The 25,532-nt window shown below is 36.6% G+C and overlaps 1 protein-coding gene across 1 annotated transcript; it reads right to left on the bottom strand.

Moving 5' to 3' along the window:
• Window positions 1-6,559: 6,559 nt before the first annotated feature.
• LOC122808274 (melatonin receptor type 1C-like) lies at window positions 6,560-25,205 on the bottom strand. Its single transcript, XM_044079238.1, has 2 exons — window positions 25,004-25,205; window positions 6,560-7,344 (listed from the first exon to the last, which is right to left on the bottom strand). The coding sequence occupies exons 1-2, from the start codon at window positions 25,203-25,205 to the stop codon at window positions 6,560-6,562; spliced, it is 987 nt and encodes a 328-aa protein (XP_043935173.1).
• Between the last annotated feature and the right edge of the window lie 327 nt (window positions 25,206-25,532).

Below are 25,532 nucleotides of genomic sequence, written 5' to 3'. Positions count from 1 at the left end.
GTATGACAGGCATTCCCTAGTCCCATAAACATACACCACACACACACACACACACACACACACACACACACACACACACACACGCACGCACGCACACACACACACACACACACACACACACACACACACACACACACACACACACACACACACACACACACGCACACATATGCACACACACACACACACACACACACACACACACACACACACACACACACACACAGATGCACACTGTCATCCTATTCCAATTACCCTCCCCCCAAGTAATACATGTTTTCTGAACAGCATTTGCACTGTGACTTCTTCCATAGATGTCAAAGGATGACTGTATCCTTTTGGATAATTTTATTTTCTCAAGTGGCCTTGCTAATACATGGAGTCTAGTGATCCGAGAGCATACATCAATAGCTACATGCATCTCTGAGAGGAGAGTACATACATAATTATCATTAGCCCCTCAGCTGGATTGCATCTTTACCCTTTACTATGGTTTTGAGGACAGTCCTCTGCAGTGAATTTTCTTCTTGTGGAAAATCACTGAAGTACAACAGACTGAATCAGAAAGGGGTACTGTAAAGGGATGTCTACCTGTGGTAGGGATTAACTCTTGTAGTAACTCTGTCTGAATCCCAGCCATTATATTCAATAATGCTTTTCAAAGATGAAGAACTTAGTTTTATATGTTTATGATCTGCTTAAGTTTTACATTCTTTATGTTACCTTAAGATACATAAAATTGTTCTTCTTCTTTCAGCTTTTCCTGGTTAGGCAGTGGATCATCTGTCTGCTCATGATTGGCAGTGGAGTTTTACAGTGTTGAGTTGCCAGCCTGTTCCCCAACCTTACACAGAAGGCACACACATGCATGCACTCACGCCTAGGGCCAATTTAGAGTATCCAATCCACCTACAGCATGGCTTTGGGATGTGTGAGGAAACTGAAGCACCCGGAGGAAACCCACACGACCACAGGGAGGACATGCAGACTTCACACAGAAGGACCCCAGCTGAGGATTGAACCGGAGAACCTCAGGTTCATGATTTTATTCCAGCATTTAATGACAATGTACTCCAAAGACAGAATGAATAAAAAAGGCTATGAGAAATAAGACACTGTAACAAACTCCTATAAACAGCAGTTTCCATGCATAATATTGCCACAATTACAGTCCATCTCTGCACTTGCTTGCTGGGCACCTAACAGTGGTTTCAGATGTTAGAAGATATAGCTCGCAACAGGAATGTTATAGCTAGACTGCTTTATTTGCTGGACGATATGTTAAGTGAAATTAAGCTAAAAACAATAACAGAGTTTATTGATCATTAATGTTCATTGTAAAACTGAAGCAAAGTGTGAGTTAAGTAACTGTAACGGAATAACTGAAATCACTATTCTTATTCATATTCTATTATTATTTTTGTGGAGTAAAATATGTTGCTTTTACTAAAGACATAATTATGTCTTGCAAAAACACAGAAATATTGTAACTGATATATTACTCATCACGCATCCAGTGTTGAGTTACATTTGACTTCTAGGGCAGCCCCATTAACACCCACTGCCATCTACAGAGCTTAAGGAACAGAAGTAGCTAGTCAACACTTTTATCCATATCATGCACACACACGGATTACCTTCAATAGACCGAAAGCAAACTCAAAATATCGAAAATGGAATTTGCCCTTTCTCCAGTGTTGTATGATCTTCGAGTTGGTACATATAGGGGTGCATGGGAGCTCGCCCCCTGCATTAAAAATATTTTTGATATTTTGTGTTTTAGATATTTTGATTTTCATTTTTTTGAACTTTCGATCTTCTGACATAGACCCCCCACACACACACACACACACACACACACACACACACACACACTGCAAGCAGACCTATTCACACTTTAGTCACAAGTTTACCAACTTCATTCTTTGTGATGAAGAAAGAAACTAAGAAACCAATGTACCTTGAGAAACCATACACAAACAGTAGGAGGACATGAAGACTCTGCACTGAAGGCACTACAGCTGAGAACCAAATCACAGAATCTCTTGCTTTGAGGCAGTGATAATATGTATTGCCACATCGAGCCATCCCATATATTGTTACTGGAAAAAATGCTATGCAGGTATACACAGCATTACACAGAAGCATCTGTTATTTACCACCTACAGGAGGCTCTAGGAATTACTGAAATATATCAGTGTTTTATACATATTTAGCCAATGGCTGTTGATGATTATCACTGTTGATGTAACACCCCAAACCTTTCTGGAAGAATATAAAACAGGGGTTGTGAATGGATATTAAAAATGAATATTGTCTGAAACAAAGGCAGAATGTTTAATGAATCTAGAGTTATTAAAGAAACTTGTCAGGACATACATTTGTGTACAAACTAGTATAACCAAAAACAACCCAATAAACTTTTGACAAAACCCGAACTGATGTGAACTGGGTCATAGAAAACAGTGATACTACATGAAAACCACTTTAAACCACTTGGTTCAAAATCCTTTACTCACCCGTTGAGCGCTTTCATTCCCAAATTATGGAACTTCATCAGAAGTGATTAATTAAGATCCACACTATTAATTTATACACTTAAAACACCAAAAATTTGAAAATTGTCACATGATCACCTAAATGAAGAAATTAAATTGTCTAAAGAAAAAATACAATGTTATAAAATACCTTAGAAACATATGTATGTATATGTATGTATATATATATATATATATATATTTATATATATTTACCTAAACTTCATAATGTTTTAGATTTAAAATTTGACTTAAAGACACAGATTCATTTAATCTTGTAGGAACTGTAGCATTTAATTTAATCTGTCACTGTAATTCCCTAAGATTTAAATGTTCATCTGTAAATCTTCCCTGAGCAACCACCTTGAGCTGGTCAAAAACTAAAAATCCAAATTTATGTGATGCACAGGCAGAGATGTGTTTAAGCAAAGCACTAGTTATTTTTTCTTTTTGAATATCTGAGAGATGCTCATATATACAGTCTCTCAATCTTCTGGAAGTTTTTCCTACATAAAAACTTAAGCAATTCAAACATGGGCTACATAAATCACGTTCTTAGTAGTGCAATTAAAACAACCTCTAACCAAATACTTAACACTTCTAATATAAAATGTATCACCCTCTATAATGTGAGTACATTGTGGACAAAAGTCAAATTTATGCATTCCTGTTTTTACTTAGAGCCCTCTATTGGCCTTTCCATTTTCCAACAAGTAATTAAAGGACTTGTCCTTTTTAAAAATAAAAAAAAATGGTTTTGTGCCCAGGTTATCCAAAAGGGTAGGCTCTGTTAAAAACAACATCCGATTTTTATTGATGACCTCAGAAACAGATACAATATCCAAAGTATACATGCAAATAAAATATGTCCTTTTCAATTCTTTTGCGCTGTTAGGCATCTTCCCAGAAATACTAGAGTGGCTTAAAATTGGTAACAACACACCTAATTCCCTTTTTGTAACCATTCATTCTAATATCCTTTAAAACTTCTTCAGGATAGCTTTTCATAGTAAACATTTTCATAAGTTTGTCACATTCTAGATGGAAGGCATTGTTGTCAGATACCATTCTAGCCAGACAAACCAATTGACTCTTGATGACCTATTTCTTTTGGTGCCAAGGATGCCAACTTGAGAAATGCAAAGAGCAATTAGAAAAAGTTGGCTTACAAAAAACATTCAACACCAAGGAGTTTTTAGTCAAATCTTTACTAATAACCACATCTGAAAATGTTATTTCATCGTAATTTCATGTATAGGAAAAGGGCAGAAATTCTGTCGTATTGTTAATATAAGTAAGGAACTCTTGGAGTTTTTCTAGAGAATCTTCCCACAAAATAAAAATGTCATCCATTGTTAGCAAAAGTGCTGTTAAACAGATAGCTTTCCTCCCATTCTTCCATGATGTAATGTGCGAACATGGGGGAACAAGTCACCTGCATGGGCACCCCAGTGGTTTGCCTGAAACACTGTCCCTCAAAATTGCTTTACATTTGTGTGTTAATAGAAACCTTAAAACTGTGGCAATGACAGTGGACTTCAGGAGTGGTACTACAATATTATCCTCCCTCTTTATATTTAATAATGCTGTGTCAGTTGTGGAATCCTTCAAGTTTTTGGAATCTATAATCTCCCGGGACTGGAAGTGGGAGACCAAATGTAGGGGCCATCAGAAAAAAGGCACAACAGTGAATGTACTTTCTGCAACAGCTGAGGAAATTCTACCTCCCACAGGAACTGTTGATTCAGTTCTATATAGCAGTCATTGAGTCTGTTCTCAGCTCATCCATAATAGTGTGGTTTGGATCTCTATCTAATCATGACACAAATAGGTTGCATCGAATAGTCAGGTCTGCCGAAAATATCATTGGTGCTAGTTTGCCCTCCTTATTGGACCTGTACTATTCCAGAGTCATGAAAAGGGCAGGGGAAATCATCACCGACCCCCACATCCAGGCCACCATTTTTTTGAACTATTACCATCAGCCAGGTGCTATAGATTAATATGCACCAAAACAAGCAGATATAAGAACAGTTTTTTTTTCCACAGGCCATCAAGTTCATAAACAGCTAACTCAGCTTATTAGGTATGGTATTCTTTTTTCCAAGCCTCCAAGGATTCTGCAGTATTGTTTACATATTGTTAATACCTGTTTCTTTCAGAGTTTATTTCAGTATTTCTTGTGCTGAGTTGTACTTTGCACCTTATATGTATATGTATATTTACTTTTTTGTCTTGTTAATAGTTGCATGTATGTCATTTATCTTGTTCTTAATAGTTGCATGCATGTTGTTTATGTAATTCATACTTGCAGAGTCACTGAAACTTGAGTCAAATTCCTTGTATGCATTCATACTTGACCAATAAATGTGATTCTGATTCTGATAGGCAGTCAAAAATCTGTACTTTAATGCATTTTTATTTTAATCTGAGTAGTACTACACTAAATAATAATAGAAACATTTTGTTTGCTTTTTCAGTTATGTATGTATTATTTGAGTGTTTTCTATTCCATCTATATATATCTATATATATGTCTATCTATATATATGTCTATCTCTCTCTCTCTATCTATCTATCTATCTATCTATCTATCTATCTATCTATCTATCTATCAATGTGTGTGTGTGTGTGTGTGTGTGTGTGTGTGTGTGTGTGTGTGTGTGTGTGTGTGTGTGTGTGTGTGTGTGTGTGTGTGTGTGTGTGTGTGTGTGTGTGTGTGTGTGTGTGTGTGTGTGTGTGTGTATTGGGTCTTCCTGAAAATATCAAAATCCCACATTATCAAATCCCACACCATCAAGATGAAATCACCAAAAAGTCACATTAGTGAAAGACCGTATCAGCAAAATTATTCCCAGGGTAAGTAACCTGTTAACCAACAAGGTGAACTTTGCCATTTTCCCAACTGTAGTGCGATCAAAGAGTTGGTATATTTAGTTAGGGAGGTGTGGGGGCACAGCACCCAAGCTGGGTACATTGGGGTGGTGCGGTTTCATTTTTGTGACTGTTGGTATGAGTGACTACTTACCTTGGGAATATATTCGATGGTCCGGTCTTTCACTGAAGTGGGTTTTCATGATTTCATCATGATGAAGTAGACCTATATATAGATATATATATATATATATATATATATATATATATGTGTGTGTGTGTGTGTGTGTGTGTGTGTGTATGTTTTTTCTTCCTGGCCATTTCCCCTTGAACATCATGCCTAAAGACTCATTTGTTCTGCCAGGTCTGACAGCTGAACATCCTGGTTGATGTACCGTCTGGGAGTGACGATCTCATACTTAGGAGTTGATTTATTTTCTTCGCTTAGCCATAATTCCCTACTCTGTTATCATCACATCCAAGTTGGATGAGCAATAGGGAGCTATCTAAGCTGATATCCTGCTCCAGAGTCATTGGTTGGCTATGCTATAGTTTATCTTTCTTCTCCCCCCCTAGCCCGGATTGTTTCCCTGAGCTCTAAACTCTATCCATTAGAGAGACCCTAGCCTGTACCATCCCAACTGGTTAAATACTCCACTCTTCATTTCCAGCTTCATGAAATGGCCTGAGCAACTAATCAAACTTGAGTCACCTGGACCATAGTTAGTGCCATATTCCTGCATGCTACCCGTATTACTATATTTGACTTAATTAGTGAAGAAATCTACAGGGTGAGAGTCAGAAACATGAGCCATACCAAGAGCAGTTAATTAAACTGTTTTTTGTTCATAATTTAAACTAATAAATGGATATATTCAATCTATTGAAGCCTTATTGTATATTGTTTTCTTACAGCTGAATGAAGTTTGTTTCTTTAAAAGATGGATGTAAGTATTGCAGACATTAGCTGTGAAATGCATCAACTAGCAAGAGCCTATTTTACATTTGAGGATTAAAAAGAAGTGTTGCAATGCTTCACACAATAAATGTCTACTTTATTTCATACTTATGATGTTTACATAATGCTTCCATTCTTTGCAATATAAAACATTCATTATCATTCATGTATTTTTCTCCTGTCTTTCTTTTCACTGTATGACTCTTGTTATAAACATTAACAGTGACCATAGGACACGTTTGTACTCCTGCCGGAAATTCTTATTAAATAGTCCATAAACAATTCCATTAAGGCAGCTATTGAAGCATGCACTAAAAAAGCCAAGAACAAACAACCAGGATGGAAAATATGGTGCCTTTCCTGGAGGGCTGAAACCTACAATCAAGGCAGGAATACTGAATGGTGCCCAGCAAATGGCAAAAAGTGCAAATACTGCAAACATTGTCAGAAAGTTTCTCATATCTGAGGGATGTAGAATTTGCTTGCTGTCTTTTTTAAGTCTGTACTTAACCTGTAAGACTGTAATCCAGATGCTTGCATAGCATAAGATTACAATACTTACTGGCAAAATAAAATGAAAGATTGAAACACCAATAGTTAATGATTCACTTACAGTGAATAGGAATGTGCACATGTATATATGTGGGTTGTATTGTAAAGCTCCCATTAAGGGGAGTGGTAAAGCTAAACTAAAGCTAATTATCCATGTCAAGAATATATAGCAATAGGTCTTCTTCATGGTGAATATCTTGTCATATTCCATCCCATGACAAATGCAGCACCAGCGATTGATTGCTATTGCCATAATGTTGTAAACAGAGGCATTGAAACTCAAACCATGGACGAAAGCTGAAATCTGGCATTGTAGTTCTCCAAATTGCCACTGGCTTTGCAAAACAGATCTGGTAATCAAAGGATATGGATAGACTGCACCAAGGACATCAGCTGCAGACAGACTGATAACGAGCATATTACCTAAAAAAGAGAGACAACAGCAAAAAAAATGCTGTAAAATAGTGCTATTTATTTTCTTCTGTATACTTTATCCAAATCAGGGTCATGAGGAAGCTAGACTCTTTCCAGGCAGCAGGTATAAGACAAAAATAAGTCACCGGTCTTTTGTCAGGTACATACATGCATGCTTGCATGTGCATGACCCTCACATGTGCTCACACACACACACACACACACACACACACACACACACACACACACACACACACACACACACATGCACGCACACACACACACCAAAGGACAATTTAAAGCTTGTTAATTTCCATTTCACGCAACATCACATTCCTTGGTTATGTTAGAAAACTGGAGAATCTGTTAAAATCCCATATGGATGCACTATGAATATGCAGACTGCACAAAATAAGTACCAATATGGGAGTCAGCCCAGAGAAACAAGCTCTGCAAGTCAGTACTAACTACTGCACCACTGTGTTTTCTATTAATGTACAAATTCTAAGAGAAAAATCAATCAGAGAAGTGGAACAAGGGTAAAGGTTGTTAAACCATAACAACAGTCAGCTTTAAGGCTATACTTAATCAGAATAATTTTATGTCTGTCTGTTTGATTTTAGATCAATTCCTATAATCACATCATTGATTCTAGTGTGCCATATAAAATCACTGCATGATATGGTGAACATTTGCAAGAGGCCTACGTTTAAGATTGAGGCAGACCAACTGAAAAACAGATTGTTATAATTAATAGCATCTGACGATAACTTATATGGGTGACAAATCAGACTGTTTGTTGAAACTTCATGTTTAGCAAGCTTTGAGAGCATGTATAATTAGCTAGCTAAACATTGCTAATGTTTATCCTTAATTCCTTTAGTAAGGGAAAAAACCCTTCCATTAAGCACTACTCTTATTTACTTTCAAAGGAAGAAGTGTGGATGTTTAAAGATGTGTCAGCCCACCACTTTTTGAACAAGAACAATAAAATAATTTGGTAGGCCATGCTTCTGTCATTAAGGTGATGTTTTGCACTGTAGTCGCCATACTGAAACAATGACTGGTCTGTTTATATTTGTTGGACTAGAAGGGAAAGCTGGCAGATAATCATAGTGGATACCTTGACAGAAATGTATATTCTATTCCCAAAAATGGACAATTATAGAGCGCTCAAATGATTGAACAATTAAACTTATTTCAGCACTAGCAAGGGTAAAACATGAGATTCTGTGAGCTAGAGTCTAACAATACATGGAGTGAAAACTACCAGATATATAAGCAGTTTTATAAGCAGCTGAAATACCATAGAACAAATTGTCAATATCCTCTAGATAACAGAAGACTCAAGGGAGTCTTTGACTCTGTAGGCCATAAGAAACTGGGGCATGTTCAGACAGAAATGGAAATACTGGATGACCTTATTTATTGCCTGACAAATCTGAAGGCAGAACAAGAAGCAATAGTTAAAATCAAATATGGAATAACTGTCTCATGACTGAAAAATGACTCCAATAAAGCTGTATATTGTCACTGTAGTGATTCAATTTTCATGATACATATATTATGTGAAATGCTGACAGGGAAGAATTAGATGTCAGAATCAAACTTGCCAAGAGAAATATTAACAAACTCAGATATGCATATTTGTTTATTTATGTATTTTTATGCATTTATTTGTATACATATGCATGTATTCAATTTGATAATCTGGTAGGTGGACTGTTAGATTGTGCATTTTCAGGAATGACCCAGGCTCAGCTAAAGCAGTAGCATGCATTACACAGAAAAAAGAAAATCAGCTGTTCAGTATCACAGTCTTATGGAGCCACAGATTAATAGATTGCTAAAAGGATAATGAGCCGGGGGCCTTTCTAACACTAGCCAAATTTTCCTGAAAGAATAATGACATCCTCTAGCCAAATAGGACATTGAGGGACAGGCATTTAAAAGATAATTCTGTCCATAAAGGAAATGAGTGACAGGCCCACTGTAAATTTCCTATTCCCCATCCACTGGATATGTTGTGATGAAGTTGGGTAATAGACAAACTCAGTTTCACATGGATGGGAAGCATGTTCCATAGTAGGGGCAGTCTCTGGAACACACACCTGTCTCTCTAGTATTTTCTGTTAAAGCCACAGACATCCAGGTCATTAGTCCATGTATTTCTGGTACTGTTTGATTTACATATATGTAGGAGATTCATAAGTGTGGAGTTTGCAGATGCTTGTCAGCCAGACACAGATCAGCCCTCAGCAATCTATAGGCACCAAGTAAAGGGAAAGGGCTTTACTGCACTCTGTATAAGGCAGGGTTGTTATGCCTTGCGTTCTTTTTGTAAGGAACAATTGTAGCATATGCCTGGTCAGGTACATACAGAAAGGAGCATTGTAATCTTTGATTGGTCTGAAAAGGGCAGAGTACAGTGAAATAATGACCGCTTTGGACTAAGATGTCAGGCCCTTACTTATAGGCTGTGCAACATAAAAGCATTTCTTCACCACTGTGGCCACATAGTTGTCGAAGTTAAGGCTACTGTCTACATGTGTACCCAAATCCTAGACCACTCTCTTTACTCTCACAAAAGTGAAACCAAGGCAGTTCTAAATAAAGACCGTGGCAAAAAGTAAAAAAGTGCACATATTCAGCACAGAAACAATTAATGCAGTGAAAAATAAGTGCTGAAACAGTGGATATGGCATTGTAAGTCTTAGCTTTTGTAGAGTTTAGCAGAAACCAGCAACACCCTTCTGCTCAAATAGCATGGTTGTCAAACGTTGCTAAATGCCTCAGGCACAGAGATTCAAATTTTAAACAAGTTAGTCCTCCAGCCAATCAAATAAAGGCACAGCATGACTTACACCAGCAATCCCCAGCTCAAAAGGGTGGAGGCTACCCTCTAGTTCCTTAAGAGTGCAGACCACAAACCTTCTTAATGTAAACTACCTGTTTTTTCTGTTTGTCTTAAGATACAAACAGATATAATACCAAGTAGAATCAATAAGAAGTAATAAGACACAAATGGTTATGTTGTTTAACATAAATAGAACTGACAATGGGCAACAAAAGGTATCATGAATTGGTACCACTATGATGACTAAAAGTGAGGAAGAGTTGAAGAATCTGATAATAAAGTTTAAAGTCAAAAAACAAAATATGGCTGGTTTTATCAACATCAGCAAAAAACTCAATTAGTGCTATCAATTACATGGGGACAATTATGGGCTGTGACCAATTGTATTGTCCTTAGGTTAAAGGTGTCTACAGATGCTGACGGTAGACATGAAAATAAAAGATTTTTGCTTTTTGAAAGAAAGCTATTTTACAAGAAATTACATCTAGCTGAGAGAGATGGATTACATTAGAAAAGCTATGTAACAGAGAGAAAACAGGTGTGCCAAATGGTGGAGTTGTAGCAGACTTTTTGAGAATATCATGGATTTCAGGAAGATCAAATAATTTCTTAATACTTAGTGAAATAAATCCTGACTGATCTGAAAAGTCTGGAAGTAGAAATGACACAGTCTACATAATGTGAGTATAAGAAGCACTGTTGAAAGCACTGGTGTTGTGAAACATCAAAGGTAAAACAGTAGGAGATGGAAACATTTAAGGTGGCTCTGCAGCATTTCTAAAGTAAAGAATATGAATTTAGAAAAACCTAAAAAGGCAACTGCTGATAGACAGGCCTGGCATGTTAAAGTCCTTATTTTCACAAAGTCAGACTTCATTAAACAACAAAATAACAACAAGAACAATAGCCAGAACAAGACTGCAACTGTAACCATAAAATGTAAAAAAATGCTGCATACTTGGACAACTGTAGTATATGTTATTCAGAGAGTTCCTTTGTTTTTTTTTTTTTAGTTATTTGATGTGTTCTTTATTATGTGTAAAAGCCAGTTTCTTCTAGATCATATCAATGTTTGTGAACTGGTATATAGGCTCTGGATCTCCATGACAGTGGTATAGAAAGAGTAGGTAATCAGCAAATGAATTACTGTATGTTATTAAATGGTTTACTTAATGAGCATGAATTCAAAATGCTAAGTTGTCATAACTAACTGTTCTGATAGGGTTAGCAATATTGTAATAATGTATAATAGCATAGCAACAATAATCTGCAAGACAATTAATAGCAAAATAAGTTACCATATGCTGTAAGATGTTATATGATATGTCTTATATGTGAAGCCCTATTTAAATATGTCACAAAGATGTGTGTGCAATATAGAGAAGAGTACATTCAGTGTAGTGTTAAAAGTTTTGTGTGTGACAACTTCAGTAATATGCAGCATTCTGAGTGTTTTAGTGTATGAAAAATCAGCCCAAAAATGAAAAAAAAAATACACATTATGCATTGTAATCTTGATGTCCTATATAGGCTTATTGCTTCAGTATATAATTTTATTTATCAGTCTGCCATTTTCCCAGTATGTGTTTTGTACTTCAATAATGTTTCTTTGTGTTAAGAAAACAAGCAGGGTAATGTGTTTATTCTTTGATTTACAATGACAATATGGTATGTCACTGTATTTTAAGATTGTATCTGTTAAGAGGCAAGTGTTTCTTGTTACCAAATTACTTTGATATGAGATACAAGTGTGCTGCTGAAAAGTATTGTAGGTGTATTTAAATATTATTTCTAAGCTGCAAGTTTTTGATAGGCACTTAGAGTTTTAGACCTAGATAGATTGGATACCACCTCACAATGCCATAGGTATATGTAATGAATCGTATCTCTGCTTAGTATCTAACAAGTTACACATGTCCCCTTGAGAGGAGTCAATGAACACATCAACACTGCATTTGCAACCAGTTCATTAAATTGACATTAGATTGAACCGTCATTATGTTTATTTATTTATTTTATTTTACATTTGTTTACCGGGAAAGTTCGGATGGACACAGGTCCATTTTCAATGGAAGCCTGGGAATAAAAGCTCCAGATAAAATACATACAGTCAGGAAGAAATAAACAGCACTTAGACTATGGATATCAAGTTATAACATAGTAAATGTCTCTAGGGTAAGACATAGTAATCAGGAAGAGAAACATTCAGAACATAATATCATATAGTACAAAGTAAAAACAATATACATTCCTGACAATATTGTTGATGATACTACTATAGAAATCACATTTAGAAGAGTCATCACTCATTACAGAATAATAACTGGGGTACATAATATGATACATCATTGTGGTGGTGTGGGATGCTGAAGCTACTCAAAACATTACTAGTAAAAGGGTGAAACAGTGTAACAGATGAGATGTTGTGGCTAGTCAAATTGTTACTAAGTAAAAAGGGGTGAAGCAGCATAACTTAATACTGAGCACTATGAGATTAAGAAGTAAAAACAGAAGTAATTAGTGAACATAAGGGTCTATATTAGAACACCGAACATTCAAAATGTTGAGTGTTCTAATATCGAACCCTATGAATCGAAAATATAAAACATCGAACATTCCAAAACACGTACACACAACACAAGCACACCAAACAAACAGCAATCCACACACATACACCTAAACTCTTACACCTAACCCTACACTAAACTACACATACACCACTAACTATCCACTTACCTTAACCCAAACCCTAACTCTCATGTCCACACAATCACACACTTTCACACACTTACCTGAACCGAACCCATAACTTTCCACCACAGCACTGAAAATACCAAAGGAAAAAATTCGGTTTCCTGTTTCTTCGATATGCTCAATGTTCACTGAAAATGGGTCGGTATTAGAACACTCGAAATTTTGAACGTTCGGTGTTCTAATATAGACCCAAACATAATGTTTAGAGGGTCAAAGTAAAATCAAGATTTCTGGATCAATGCAAGAATAAGAAGTAATTAGTGAACATAATGTTTAGAGGGTCAAAGTAAAATCAAGATTTCTGGATCAATGCAAGAACACAGATAGGTTAGTTCTGTAAATAGAGAAGTATATTGTAGGCATATTGGTTAAGATGGAGAATAGATTGTTACATGATTATTCATCCTGGGGATCACAGGAGCATAATCAGTTGTTCATATAGTGTGTTTTCAGGAGTTTTTTAAATTGTGTAGTGGAGCTATTGGATGTCAGGTGGCAAGGTAAGGTATTCCAAGCTTTAGAAATAAAGTAGCTGAAGAGAAATTTCCCAGCATCATTATTATGTTTGATGACATCTAGGCGGTTTCAGTACTAGATCTTAAGGTTCTTATTTTAGAATAAAGTAGTATTAGATTCTGTAGTGCTGGGGTTTTAGCAGGGTATTAGTATAATTTGTGTGCCAGTGATGATTGAGTTTCAGTTGCTGAGGTAGCTCCAGCCAGTTTAGTTGCTTGAGAGGTGCACAGTGATGGGTCCTATATGAGGTCTCAGTAGCAAATCTAGCAATCTTGTTATAACAAGATTCTAATTTGTTTAGGTCAGCTTTGCGAAGGTTAGTTAGTTTAGGGATGCATAGAGGTGGGTAGACAACAGATGTGTCCTGGCTATAGTGGTTTTAGTGTGTTTAATAAGAAATTGCTTGTTCTGATAGAGGAGTCCTAGTTTTTTGTGAACTTACTTGATAGTTTAGGCTATATGAATGTCAAGTCTTAGGTTGTTGTCTATTTCTACACCTAAAAGTTTAGTGTGGGAGGTAGGAGTGATCATTGTTTTGTTATTGGACATGATGGTAAAGTTGTCACTTGGCGGGGATCTACAAGGGCTGAAAAAAAATAAGTTTTGTTTTATTTGGGATAAGGATAAGCTGGGACTTAGTGTACCAGGTCTCAGCTAGAGAGAAGCAGTTTTGGGTTGGGAGTGAAGGTCATCTAATGTGTGGGCTACATATATGAGGGTGGTGCCATCAGCATATTGTACTACTGAGGCATTGGGTGTGGAGAATGAGAGATGATTAGTAAATAGAGAGAGAGGAGTAGTGGGCCAAGTATGGTCCTGAAGGACTCTTAAGGATACCTGTAAAAGAGAGGACAGTTGGTTCTGCCATTTTATTGCTTGTTGGCATCCTGATAGGTAGCTTTTAAACCATGAGATAGAGGGGGTGCTGATGTTTAAGGTGGATAGTGTATTAAGGAGTCTATTATGGTTGACCATATCAAAATATTTAGATAGATCTAAAAAGAAATGGCAGGAACTAGTTGTCCCTTGTTTCTGTGGTGGTTAACTGTGTTGGAAAAGGAATTTAGAGCTCTGGTGGTGCTGTGGAAGGATTTAAACCCATGCTGATATTTAGATAGAAGATTGTTTTTTAGAAAGTAGTCCATTAGTTGAGTGTGAACATCTCTTTCTAGTATTTTTGATAAGGGTGATAGAGTAGCAACTGAATGGTAGTTATTGAGTTCTAAGGAGTCACCTCCCTTGTGTAGTGGTATTATATGGGAGATTTTCCATATAGTAGGTACTTCGCACTCTGATATAGATCTATTAATTAGAATAGCAACAGGATAGGCTATAACATCTGCAGCTAACTGTAGGGAGTCTGCTGGTAAATTATCTGTAGCCAGGGATGTTGGTTTAAGCTTGTGGAGAAGTTTTAAAATGGATTTGATTGACACTGGGTGCAAGCTAAACTTAGAGATATTATCTTGTTTTTGTGCTATTTTGTGAGGCTGGTAGAACAATTACTATTAATTTGGGTTTCTGCAAGGGCCTGAACTGTTTCATTGAAAAATTTATTAAACTGAATGGGGATATTATCATGGTTGTTTACTGTTGTTAGGGTAGGGGTAGCAGATTTACCTCTCTGAAGTATAGAATTTATTCTGACCCAGGATTTTTGTAGGCTGTGAGTATGTTTTCCTGAACGTTTTGGTAGTAGTTAAGTTTGTCTAGTTTAATGAGTTTTTTGGCTTTATTATGGAGTTCTGAGCAGTTTTGTTTTGTAGATTGGGTTCTGTTTTTGTGAAACTGTATCCATGCTTTGTCCCTGTCTTTGAGAATAGATTTAGTTACCTTAGTTAGCCAAAGGGCATACTTTGCTTTTATTCTTATAGTTCTGGTGGGAGCATGATTGTTTAATAATTGTAAGAAAGTCGAGTTAAAGTAGTGTACTGCCTCATCTAGAGATAGTTGTGTTAGTGGCTTCCAATTGTAACATTTTAGGGCACTTATAAAGTCAACTAGTTTAAAGTTCTTTTTATTTCTGACTACTCTAAAGGTTGTTTGGTTAATTTGGTGAGTTCTACTTCTAAGAAGGAAGGTAGACTGATGATCACCAAGGCTGTCGAGTAGACAGTCTGCTTGGGATGTGAGGGAGGGATCAGATGTAAGAATCCAGTCCAGAATGGATTGATGTTTGGATGTTTATCAGTTCTAGTAGGGGATGAGATAAGTTGGGTAAACCCATGGAGGTTAATGTGGGTAGAAGGATTAGAAGGATTGTGGCCAGAGCAGTTGTGCCAGTCTATATTAAAATCTCCTAACAAACTATTTATGTAGTATGTATTACAACGCTATTGAACAATGCTACACCATAACCTTGAAATACCTTGGTGGATGTCTGGAGTCACCTGGCCCTTGCTTGACCCTCTGATTACAGTCCAGGGGCATACACCAAGCCACATTTGATAGTTCACATTGTCCATCAAACCTGGGGATGACCAGTCTTTGCCCCTAAGAACATGATGTGGTATCTGTCAGTCTTCCTGACTTGACCTCACAACAAGAAGCCACTGAACTGTAAAAGAGGAATACAAGAGGCTTTAGGCCATAAGGTTATCACCTACTAGCATAACTCTTAAAATCGTAGTGTAAGAAACATTCAGCCCATGGTATAAACCACTAGTGGCCAAAATCAAGTAATGACTATTGAAGGGTCTAAGGTCATTGGAAACTAGGCCAAAGACCAGGAAGTTGATTGGAGACAAAACACAAGAGTTCATGTAAATACTCAGGACACTAGCACCTCAGAAAGAAGAGGAAATGGAGACAAAGAAGGACAAGTGCAGTTCAGCCAGGTATGGAAATAAGGTACATAAGAAAAGCTGAGCGTGTGCTGTAATGTAGAAGTCAGGAAAGTTATCAAAATGAAGAAAAAAAAGGAATGCATGAAAAGCTGGAACTAGAAAATATGGACCATATAAAGAAAAATACTAGCCTGCTAACAAGAAAGCTAAGAGAGCAGTCACAATAGCAAAGAACAAAGTATCAAAGACACTCCACCAGTTTCTGGACAGTAGCTTATCAGATGGCAGAAAGGAACTCGATCAGGTTGCAAAGAAAATACCAGAAGATAAAAAGGTAGTCATCAGACTCCATTGATAAGGCATGTCAACAACAGCCTGCTTTCCAGTCTACAGCACATCAAAAAAAGATGCGATTAATACATTCAATGAAGAAAACCTGACAGAAACTGCTCTTCATCATAATAAGACTACAATGAAAGAGGAAGAAGAGATGCCCTAGAAAACAAACAAATACCCCTAAGGAAAATGAAGTAAGTGAAAGCAGCAGACTACAATGAGGTTATGTTAGATATTTTCAAGATGTTAGGTGAATTGGGGAGAAATTTCTCCTGAAGATGCTTGCAGCATTATGGAGAGAAAAGCATGTCCCAGATGACTGGAGAATAAGCATTTCAGTGCCAATGTAAGAGAACTAAGGCGGCATTTGCAACTGTGGGCACTGGATTAAAGTGCTGGAGAGGGTGACTGATAGATGAATATGGATAGAAGTAGGAAGTAGGAAGAGAGACAGGTAGTTCAGATTCAGATCAGGATGCAGTGCAATGCACCTGATGTTTGCAGTAAGACAGTAGTGGGGAAGAAGCCAGAGATGAGGAAAGAGTTCAACTGGGCATTCCTAGAGTTAGAGAAAAGCATATGGTAAAGGTGCCCCCCAAAAAGTCTGTTTTGGGCAACACTGCAATGGTCTGATGTACCAGAAACATTGGTAGAAGTAGTGCAGGCTATGTACTTGGACCAAATGACAGAAGTATGGAGTGTTCAGAGTCACAAAAAGCTAGACAGTAGGAGTGGATGTGCATCAGGGTTAAGCTTTGAGTCCTTCCATTCATTCTGGTGATTGACTACAATTGAAAACAGAATGAAGGGGACAGGTCAACAAAGCAACTATATGTAGGCAACATGATATTACAACCAGACTCTGAAAAGAAATTTCAACAAATAATAGGGGAATGGAATGCAGAATTGAAGGCACCTGTGATGAACATGAGTACATACAGGGCAGTTTTCATGGCAGCAAATGAGGGAAGTCAGAAGAAGCAGAAAATGTAAACAGAAGGGAAGATAGTGCAATTCAAGCATCTGTGTGGGGTGACTGAGGGTAAGGGAAGTGTGAATGAAGCAGTCAAAGCAGGAATCAAAGGTACTGCAGCCAACTGGCACAGAATGTCAGGTGTAGTATGGGAAAGAAAAAGGACAAAGTACTTAAAAAGTAAACGGTGCAAAACACTGATGCAATAAGTACTTCTGCATGCTACAGAAACCTGAGCAATAAAGCAGAGCAGATGAGGAAAGTATAGTTGATGGAGATTAAGTATCTGAAATAGTTTGTAGGATGCACACTGTTTGTCAAATGAAGTAATGATGGTATCAGATTGGAACCTAAAGTAGCTCCATTTGCTGAAAAGTTCAAAGAGAATAGATTGCAGTAGTTCAGACATATGTACGGGAGAGCAGAACATAATTTGTGAAGAAGATTTGGGAGAGACATGAAAAAGACAAGAGGAATTGGAAACATCCAGCAAAGAGATGAATGGATCCAAAATATCTGTAACACTCAGGCATGGTTGCAAAAAAGGGAAGAGAGTGTCATTAAACTGAAGCAGTAGCAACAGATGAAAAAAATACCCTGACCTCATGTAGGCAATTGGAAACTGAGGTTTGATGATGGTGGTGGTGATGGTAGTGATGATGATGATGATGGTGATGATGATGATGTTAAGAGGCAATTCTTGGGAAAATGCCTGGATCATCATATGATATTAAACTCTATTTCACCTTTCTGAGGAAAGGGCAGTTTAGTCTAATGCCTTTATACCACTGTGTCTTTTATTTATTTTTTTACTAAATGCAATATTTTTTTAAACATATACTATATAACACTATAATCATAGTGATTGTGGTAAACATTTTTATTTCCTTGTCATGAAATGTCATATATATGTATTATTAAAGATATAAATTCATTCCTTTAATTATCGCATTTTGGAATCTGAGGTATACACAGTTAGTAAAATGGCTACAATTGGTGGGCATGTATGTGTGTGTGTGTGTGTGTGTGTGTGTGTGTGTGTGTGTGTGTGTGTGTGTGTGTGCGTGTGTGTGTGTGTGTGTGTGTGTGTGTGTGTGTGTGTGTGTATGTGTGTGTGTGTGTGTGTGTGTGTGTGTGTGTGTGTGTGTGTGTGTGTGTGTGTGCTGTGGTGATGTGGTAAGTTGCACTGCAACATTAGTTTTATCAGACTTAGATATCTAAAATGATCACAGTTAGTGAAGTGGATGTAATTGGTCAACAAAGAAGCAGACTGTGGTTAAAAATGACTGACCCCTACTTGGCAGGGCTGGTATTTCTGTTTGAGTAAAACAAGCTGCAATGGATTATTATTACTATTATTATTATTATTATTATTATTATTATTATTATTATTATCATATGTCTGATGTGCATGCAGTCAATAATGTGGCTATACTGACTGGATGCTGAGGCAGCCTGAGAATGATTGCAACTAACTCAAGCTGTCATTTGATCAAAGTTAAAGTTATTGACCTTCCATATTATATCCCAGCCCTACTTCATTTAACCCTACTCAGTCATGTGCTTCCTGTAGTTCTTCTTTGCTTTGATGTCACCAACTTCATGCTTCTTTCTGAGAAGTTCAGTGTCATATTCCATATGGTTACAGGGATATGGTACTACTGCTATGTATCACCAATACATTTCTAAAGCCTAATTGGTGTTCTTTTGTTTACCATTCACTTCACATAAATTTGCACAGATTTCATTTTTTCTGGTCAACAAATGTCATGTGTACATGATGTACAACAATAGCGTGTTCTAATGTCTTATGAAGTAAGAACCAAAAATAATAATTTTCTTTTCCAAGGGCATTGGGAAAATGTATTGCCAAACACAATTTGGGGAAGATAAACACTAGAAATCGAATTCTCTGTTAAAGATACACTGTATTAATGTTAGCATTATTCTAACAATGAGACAAACATCTCATGAAAATGATGCTATGCATTAGGAAGTAATGGAGCATACGCAAACTGACATGATATGTTTGGCATCCATAATGAGAACATCACTCTGATATGTATAGGGCTAAAGTTACTAAGGAGTGTTAGCAAAAGGGTAGTAAAATACTCCTCATTTGCATTAATGAAGTTAAAAATCCTACAGTTACCTGTAAGAACCATGGGAAACAGCCACATCTTGGATTAGAAATATCACTGCAGAACCCTTTTATTTTGCAGAGTTCTGGTTACCAGTGCCACGTTAGCCTTCATGGTGAAGCAAAGGTATTCTTGTCCAGCCACTAGGGAGAAAAGTTATTTGCTAGAGAATTTTCCAGCAGGTTACATTTGGTCAAAGAAAGAAAGAAGCCTGAAGATAATTTATTCTGGATCAGTCCTTTATTCAGTTCAGTTAAGTAGTTAAACACTTTCTGAGACAGTTTTCAACTGAGATGTAATTTATCCTGAAAAATGTAAGGTGGGTACTGCCTCGAGTAAGTGTAACACAGCAAGAAACAGAATAATGCATGTGAACAAATGAAAGTGGAACAGAAAGAAATGCATGTCAAGGGTGTGCAACAATAGGAGGAAAGAAGCAGAGATGAGAAGGGGTTTGATGGCCTCATAATGAACTGTGAAATAAAATGTACTTAGTACAAGTGAAATAGCTATGAAGTAAGACAACACAGACTTACTGATAATAGTATTTAACATGTAGTGGAGGATAAGATAAGAGGCCAGAGAAGAGAAATAAGTATATGGACATTTGAAAGTGGGACAACCAAGAAAGGATGACAGACTATCTGGATCCCAAGACTCTGGACAGTATGCTACAGAGACCAAGCAGCAGGAAGAACATAGAAAAATGAAAAAAGGATAGTTTTAATTACTTTATATGGTGGAGTGGACAAGGAGGAAAGAAAGTAACATGGCAAACCAAGAGAACAGATATTAACACAATAGAATGGAAATTAGAAGTCATTATGGATAATGTGAGACATATTCAGTCCATTGTTGGTTACAGTAAAATAGAAACTGAGTAACTTGAGTAAAATAATATTGATGTAAGAACAAAGATAAAAAACTTGATGGAAATAAGAACAAATAGAGAGAGATGAAAGAGATGAATATGAAATATTAAAGATTAAGTACAAGTCCAGTTAAGTGAGTTTAAAAATAAAAGATCTGAAAAACATAATTTTGAAATAGGAGTGGTGGACAAAGGCAAAACTAAACTTGTACAGCAACATGACTCTTAACTGACTTAAAAAGTGATTGCTTGGATGAACAAGCTGTCGGGGCTCACAATGTAGGGAAACCAAACAGCACCCCAAACTAATGGGAACGACACATTACTGTTAAGACTCACCTTCATCAAATGTAAAAACTGATCCTTAGACAGGTTGCTTGGAAGAGGGGCCTGATAATAGTGAGTATGAAAATGAGGATGGTGAAGGACTTTTCAGCATGGGTACATCTGCAAAAGCATGTGGTCAGTGCTAAAGAATGTAAAGAAAGGGAGGGCTGCAAGCCATCTGGTGTAACCAGCAATTATAAAAATCAAGCAGCAGGATAGAGTATACTTTTGACTTACTAGAGAGAAAGACATTAAGTTTTTCATGGAAAGAGTAAAGGGTACAATACATGGCAAAAATAAATAATCCTTGAAGGAAGAGGAACGGGAATAAAGTAGGAGATGGCAGTGAAGTGGTGCAGAAGTGTGCTGTACTGTTGCAAATGGCATGACAGTGGCAGCATCTTGGACAGAGTTATGGTCTCCTCATGGTGGACAGAAACATGCACTGATAAATACACTCACTTGAAAGTTGGGAATGAGTATGCTAGTACTGAGTCATTCATTTTTGCATTGACAAAGCAAGTGAGGTTGCACATAATACCCATGTCAGGAGATAAAGAATAATGGTGAGGGGAGAGGATTATAAGGACAGATAAATATTAAGGACTCCCTAAAGAAATACAGAAAATTGTTATGGACCACTCAATAGGACTAAGAGAAGAGTAAGCAATGGAAGAATGGAGTACTATGGATAAGGAAGGAGTTTGAGATGTACCTGTAATGGAAAATGTGCCAAGGAAAGTCTGGAAACTTCAAGTCACAGTCAGATGACAGAGTTTATAATTACCAGCAGGCTAAAAAGGGTGAACCAAGCTCTATATCTGTAAACAAAGCAAACATGTAAGTGGAGTCCAGTATGTATAGGACCTTTGTTATGGGGGACCTCAGACAATGTTGCTTCATAGGTTCATAGATAAGCACTAGGCAATTAGCCTTCATACTAATACAAGCCTAGCTAAAAAAGCTCAAGGAAGACAAGACTGACCTCAACTTGAGCACATGTTTATTTTCTATTCTTTATGTATCTCTCATGTGAGGAGGAAGAGGAACAGATGGAGTTAGTCAGTGGAGGAGGCGCATCAAGTTTATAGGTTCATAGATCCATAGATTAATACTAGGCTAACCACCCTTGTGGGCCATTTTAAGCCTAGCCAATTGCTCAAAGTGAGAATCAAACCCTGCACATTGTGTCTGTAAGGTAAACATGTTAATCATTATGCCAACCTCTCACCCCAAAGACAATTCTGAATGTCCATGAATTTTCTCTTTTTTAAGTCTGTTTATGGACAAATTCAAACCAATAAAACCAAACCCCTCAAGCTGGCATCCTCAGCACAGCATAACTGGAATGTTTAGGAGTACAACAATGAAGTGACTGAAGTTCAAACCTTAGAATGAGTTAAGATGTTAGCGTTGTTGAAGAAGGCAAGGGTGGAAGCCTTACTCTGGAAACAAGACCAGTGGGTGGATGAAGCATAATTTCCATATAGACTAAAATACTGATTAACCTGCATATCTGTGTATTCTCTTAGCCCACCAATGATATTAAAAATACATGTAAGGAGCAAGGGTAAAATAAAGGATAATTAATGTATTAGTGTTTGTAGGTGACACATACTTTTGTATTTAAAGGGAAGGCAAAGAATGTGTTTTGTATTAACTAAATATAGAGAAGACATGTTTAAACATACACACGCACACATATACATATGTCTATATTATTATTACCATACATGAATACCTCAAATTTGATCTTCACATTCAACAAAGCCTGTTAACACAGTACAATAACTGAGAGAAATGGTTATTTTACACAACCTTCCTTCATTGAACAGTATGCATATAAATGAACAGCAATGAAATGCATAGGGGCATCACCCTATTGGTGGACAAAGATAGAACTCTCGAGTTTCATTTGCCTTAGCTTATACACTCCAATGGTCAGACTTCATCCATAGAAAATTTCTGTTGGTGAGCTGTGCTAGCAGTGATGCCCTTTCCAGTGGAATTTCCACCTTCTTCAAGCTGGTATGACTGCGGAGTTTGTATATATTAGTTTGACGGGTGTAGAAGATTTGTCCCCACATGGGAGGTTGCAGTGTTTTTTTTGCATTTTTTTTTTTTGGCACATACAGTTCAGGCATTCCGATCCTCAATGCCTTCAGTTTCGATCAGAGTGGCAGTACATAGCGGGAGGTCACACAGGAAAAAGCAGTTCAAAGACATAAAGCAAAACAAAAAACTGTTTACAAAATATATAATTGCAGGAATAAGTCCATTTTAAGACTGACTAAATTAAGGGAGATATGAGGTGATCAGTAAATGAAAAGAAAGAGACAGCGACAGCAAACAGTTTGTGTGTAATATGTATATATGAAATGAATCATCATAATTACGTCAAAATAAATGCAATTTAATAAAGAATAGTCAGCAAATGTGTATTTCATTTAATTTAGTATTGATTAAAAGTTTGAAAAAATAAGTTCAGCTTTCAAATTCAGGAACTATATCTATGACTTTTAAAAGTAATGTCTGTAATTTGTGATCATTACATTGATTTCATATTTTTCTAGTTCATTCACATACACACACACATACACACACTCATATATATAATATATAAATATATATATATATATATATATATATATATATATATATATATATATATATATATATATATATATATATAACATATCCTAGACATAGAACACTCACTAAAGCAAACAGACAACAGTAGAAGTAGTAAACATGAGAAGAAATATAGGCTGCAGTGAATGTATCTTCCAGTTTATAATGTCAATTCTACTTTTGTCAGTTTCTAATCATTTTCATTCAAGATGCTAGAAATGTGGCTGTTTTTAACTTTAGAGGTATAATTTTTTAGTCATCTCTGCCATCACTTGTTCACATATCTGAACTAACTGATGTGTGTGTGTGTGTGTGTGTGTGTGTGTGTGTGTGTGTGTGTGTGTGTGTGTGTGTGTGTGTGTGTGTGTGTGTGGAGGGCCAGCCTTTGTTCAGCTGGTTCCCTAGGCAAAAGGGTTCCACAGCACCCCATCCAAACCAACTGGTGCCCCTATCCTGGTCTACCTACATCATCCAGATTACTTTTGTCTTCATTTTTCTCACAGTTTGTCTTACTCATCAATTTTCCTGTATTTAACACATTTTAAAGAAACAATTTTTTTACTACAAAATATAAATAAATAAATACTGGAAAAAGTGCCCCTGCTAGAGCGCTGCCCTAGGTGGATGCCTAGCTGGTCTATGCCTAAGATCAGCTATGCGTTTGTGACTCTGTGCCATTTGAGTCAGAAAATATAGTTTCATTAGCTTCCATAATGTTTGCTATATTCACCAGTTTACTGTTTTTCTAATATTTAGAATGATATTTGAATAATTATGATAAATACATTTTGTTTATTTATGTTTGTTTTGACTGCTGCAATATCTGTATGACTCTCTGTAATTGTTTTTATTGTTTCCTGGGAGAACTGGAAGCCTTGGTCTGGTTTACTCCTAGCTTAGAGATGCATACTACGTAGTGAAATGTTTTATGAATTACTCCTAGATCTGCAATAAGCTAGGGATGACGCCCTCTTAGATGGCCAAATCAGGACATATTTTTTCTTGAAAAGTGAAATTCTGTAGGGCAAACCATACCCAAAACCACGGAAAAAATACTAACTTTCACTTTGTCGCAAAAATCAATACTTATTCTTACATAATTTGAATTGCTTATATTGCTTAATATCATATTAAAATATTTCAGATATAAAATAATTGTTTTATGCAGCTATTACAGGAACGTTTCTCTTTTTCCTTGTTTTCTTGCAGGACGCAGCTGCCCAAATATGGGCTGTCCTGCATAAACAGGGACAAGTGCTAACCCTTCAAGAAGTAATTCAGACAGAAATCATTTGCTTAAAAAGTGCCCTGAACTTGCCATTATACATCATATCTACATCAGATATACTTCCAAATATAATATAATAAAAATAATTTCAAAATTAATGGTTGGAAATAGGTCCAGATATGTTCTATATTTTTTAAACTGCCATTTACAACTAGAAATAGAAGTTGATTTCATAGAACTGTACTTACCAGCATTCCTGAGTTTTTTGTTTTGTAACACAGAGAGCATCACTAGTATGTTCCCAAAGATGTCCATGGTGGTCGTGAAGATCATCACAGTGGCCAGCAAAATTGTAAAACCTTCTGAGATTTTATTAACTGGAAAAGCAGTGTGATTACCAGCAACTGATCTGCTGCCATCACTGTTAGTATTAATAACTAATATAGTCATGGAGATATTTTATTAAATGTTATTATAGTATAAAGCAACAAAGAATCCTTTTGTTGGAATCATCCAAGGAAGTGATTTGAATCACACTCCATGTAAGGTTCTTACTGAGGAATATTTTATTTTAATTACCTGCATACCAATTGAAATAATAGTTAACAATGTCAATGTCTAAATTATGCTTCGTATATGGATATACCTAGACAAGATACAAATAGTTTGGATGTTTCAATATATGCAATTACAGTAGAGGTAATTTTTTTTCAGCATTGGTTCAGAGAGGTTTGTTTCTTTCATCCAGCCACTGATGGCAGGCAAATGACAAGCCTG

Source organism: Protopterus annectens, chromosome 8.part0, assembly GCF_019279795.1.
Source record: "Protopterus annectens isolate FY-2018-M chromosome 8.part0, PAN1.0, whole genome shotgun sequence".
Lineage (NCBI taxonomy): Eukaryota > Metazoa > Chordata > Ceratodontiformes > Protopteridae > Protopterus > Protopterus annectens.
This window is presented reverse-complemented; position numbering and strand designations above follow the sequence as displayed.

Excerpts from the sequence above, each read along its gene's own strand:
- LOC122808274 (XM_044079238.1), bottom strand. The coding sequence starts at position 25,205 with ATGACTATATTAGTTATTAATACTAACAGTGATGGCAGCAGATCAGTT. Across the intron at positions 7,345-25,003 it reads CAAAAAACTCAGGAATGCTG|GTAATATGCTCGTTATCAGT; the intron begins GTAAGTACAGTT and ends TCTCTTTTTTAG.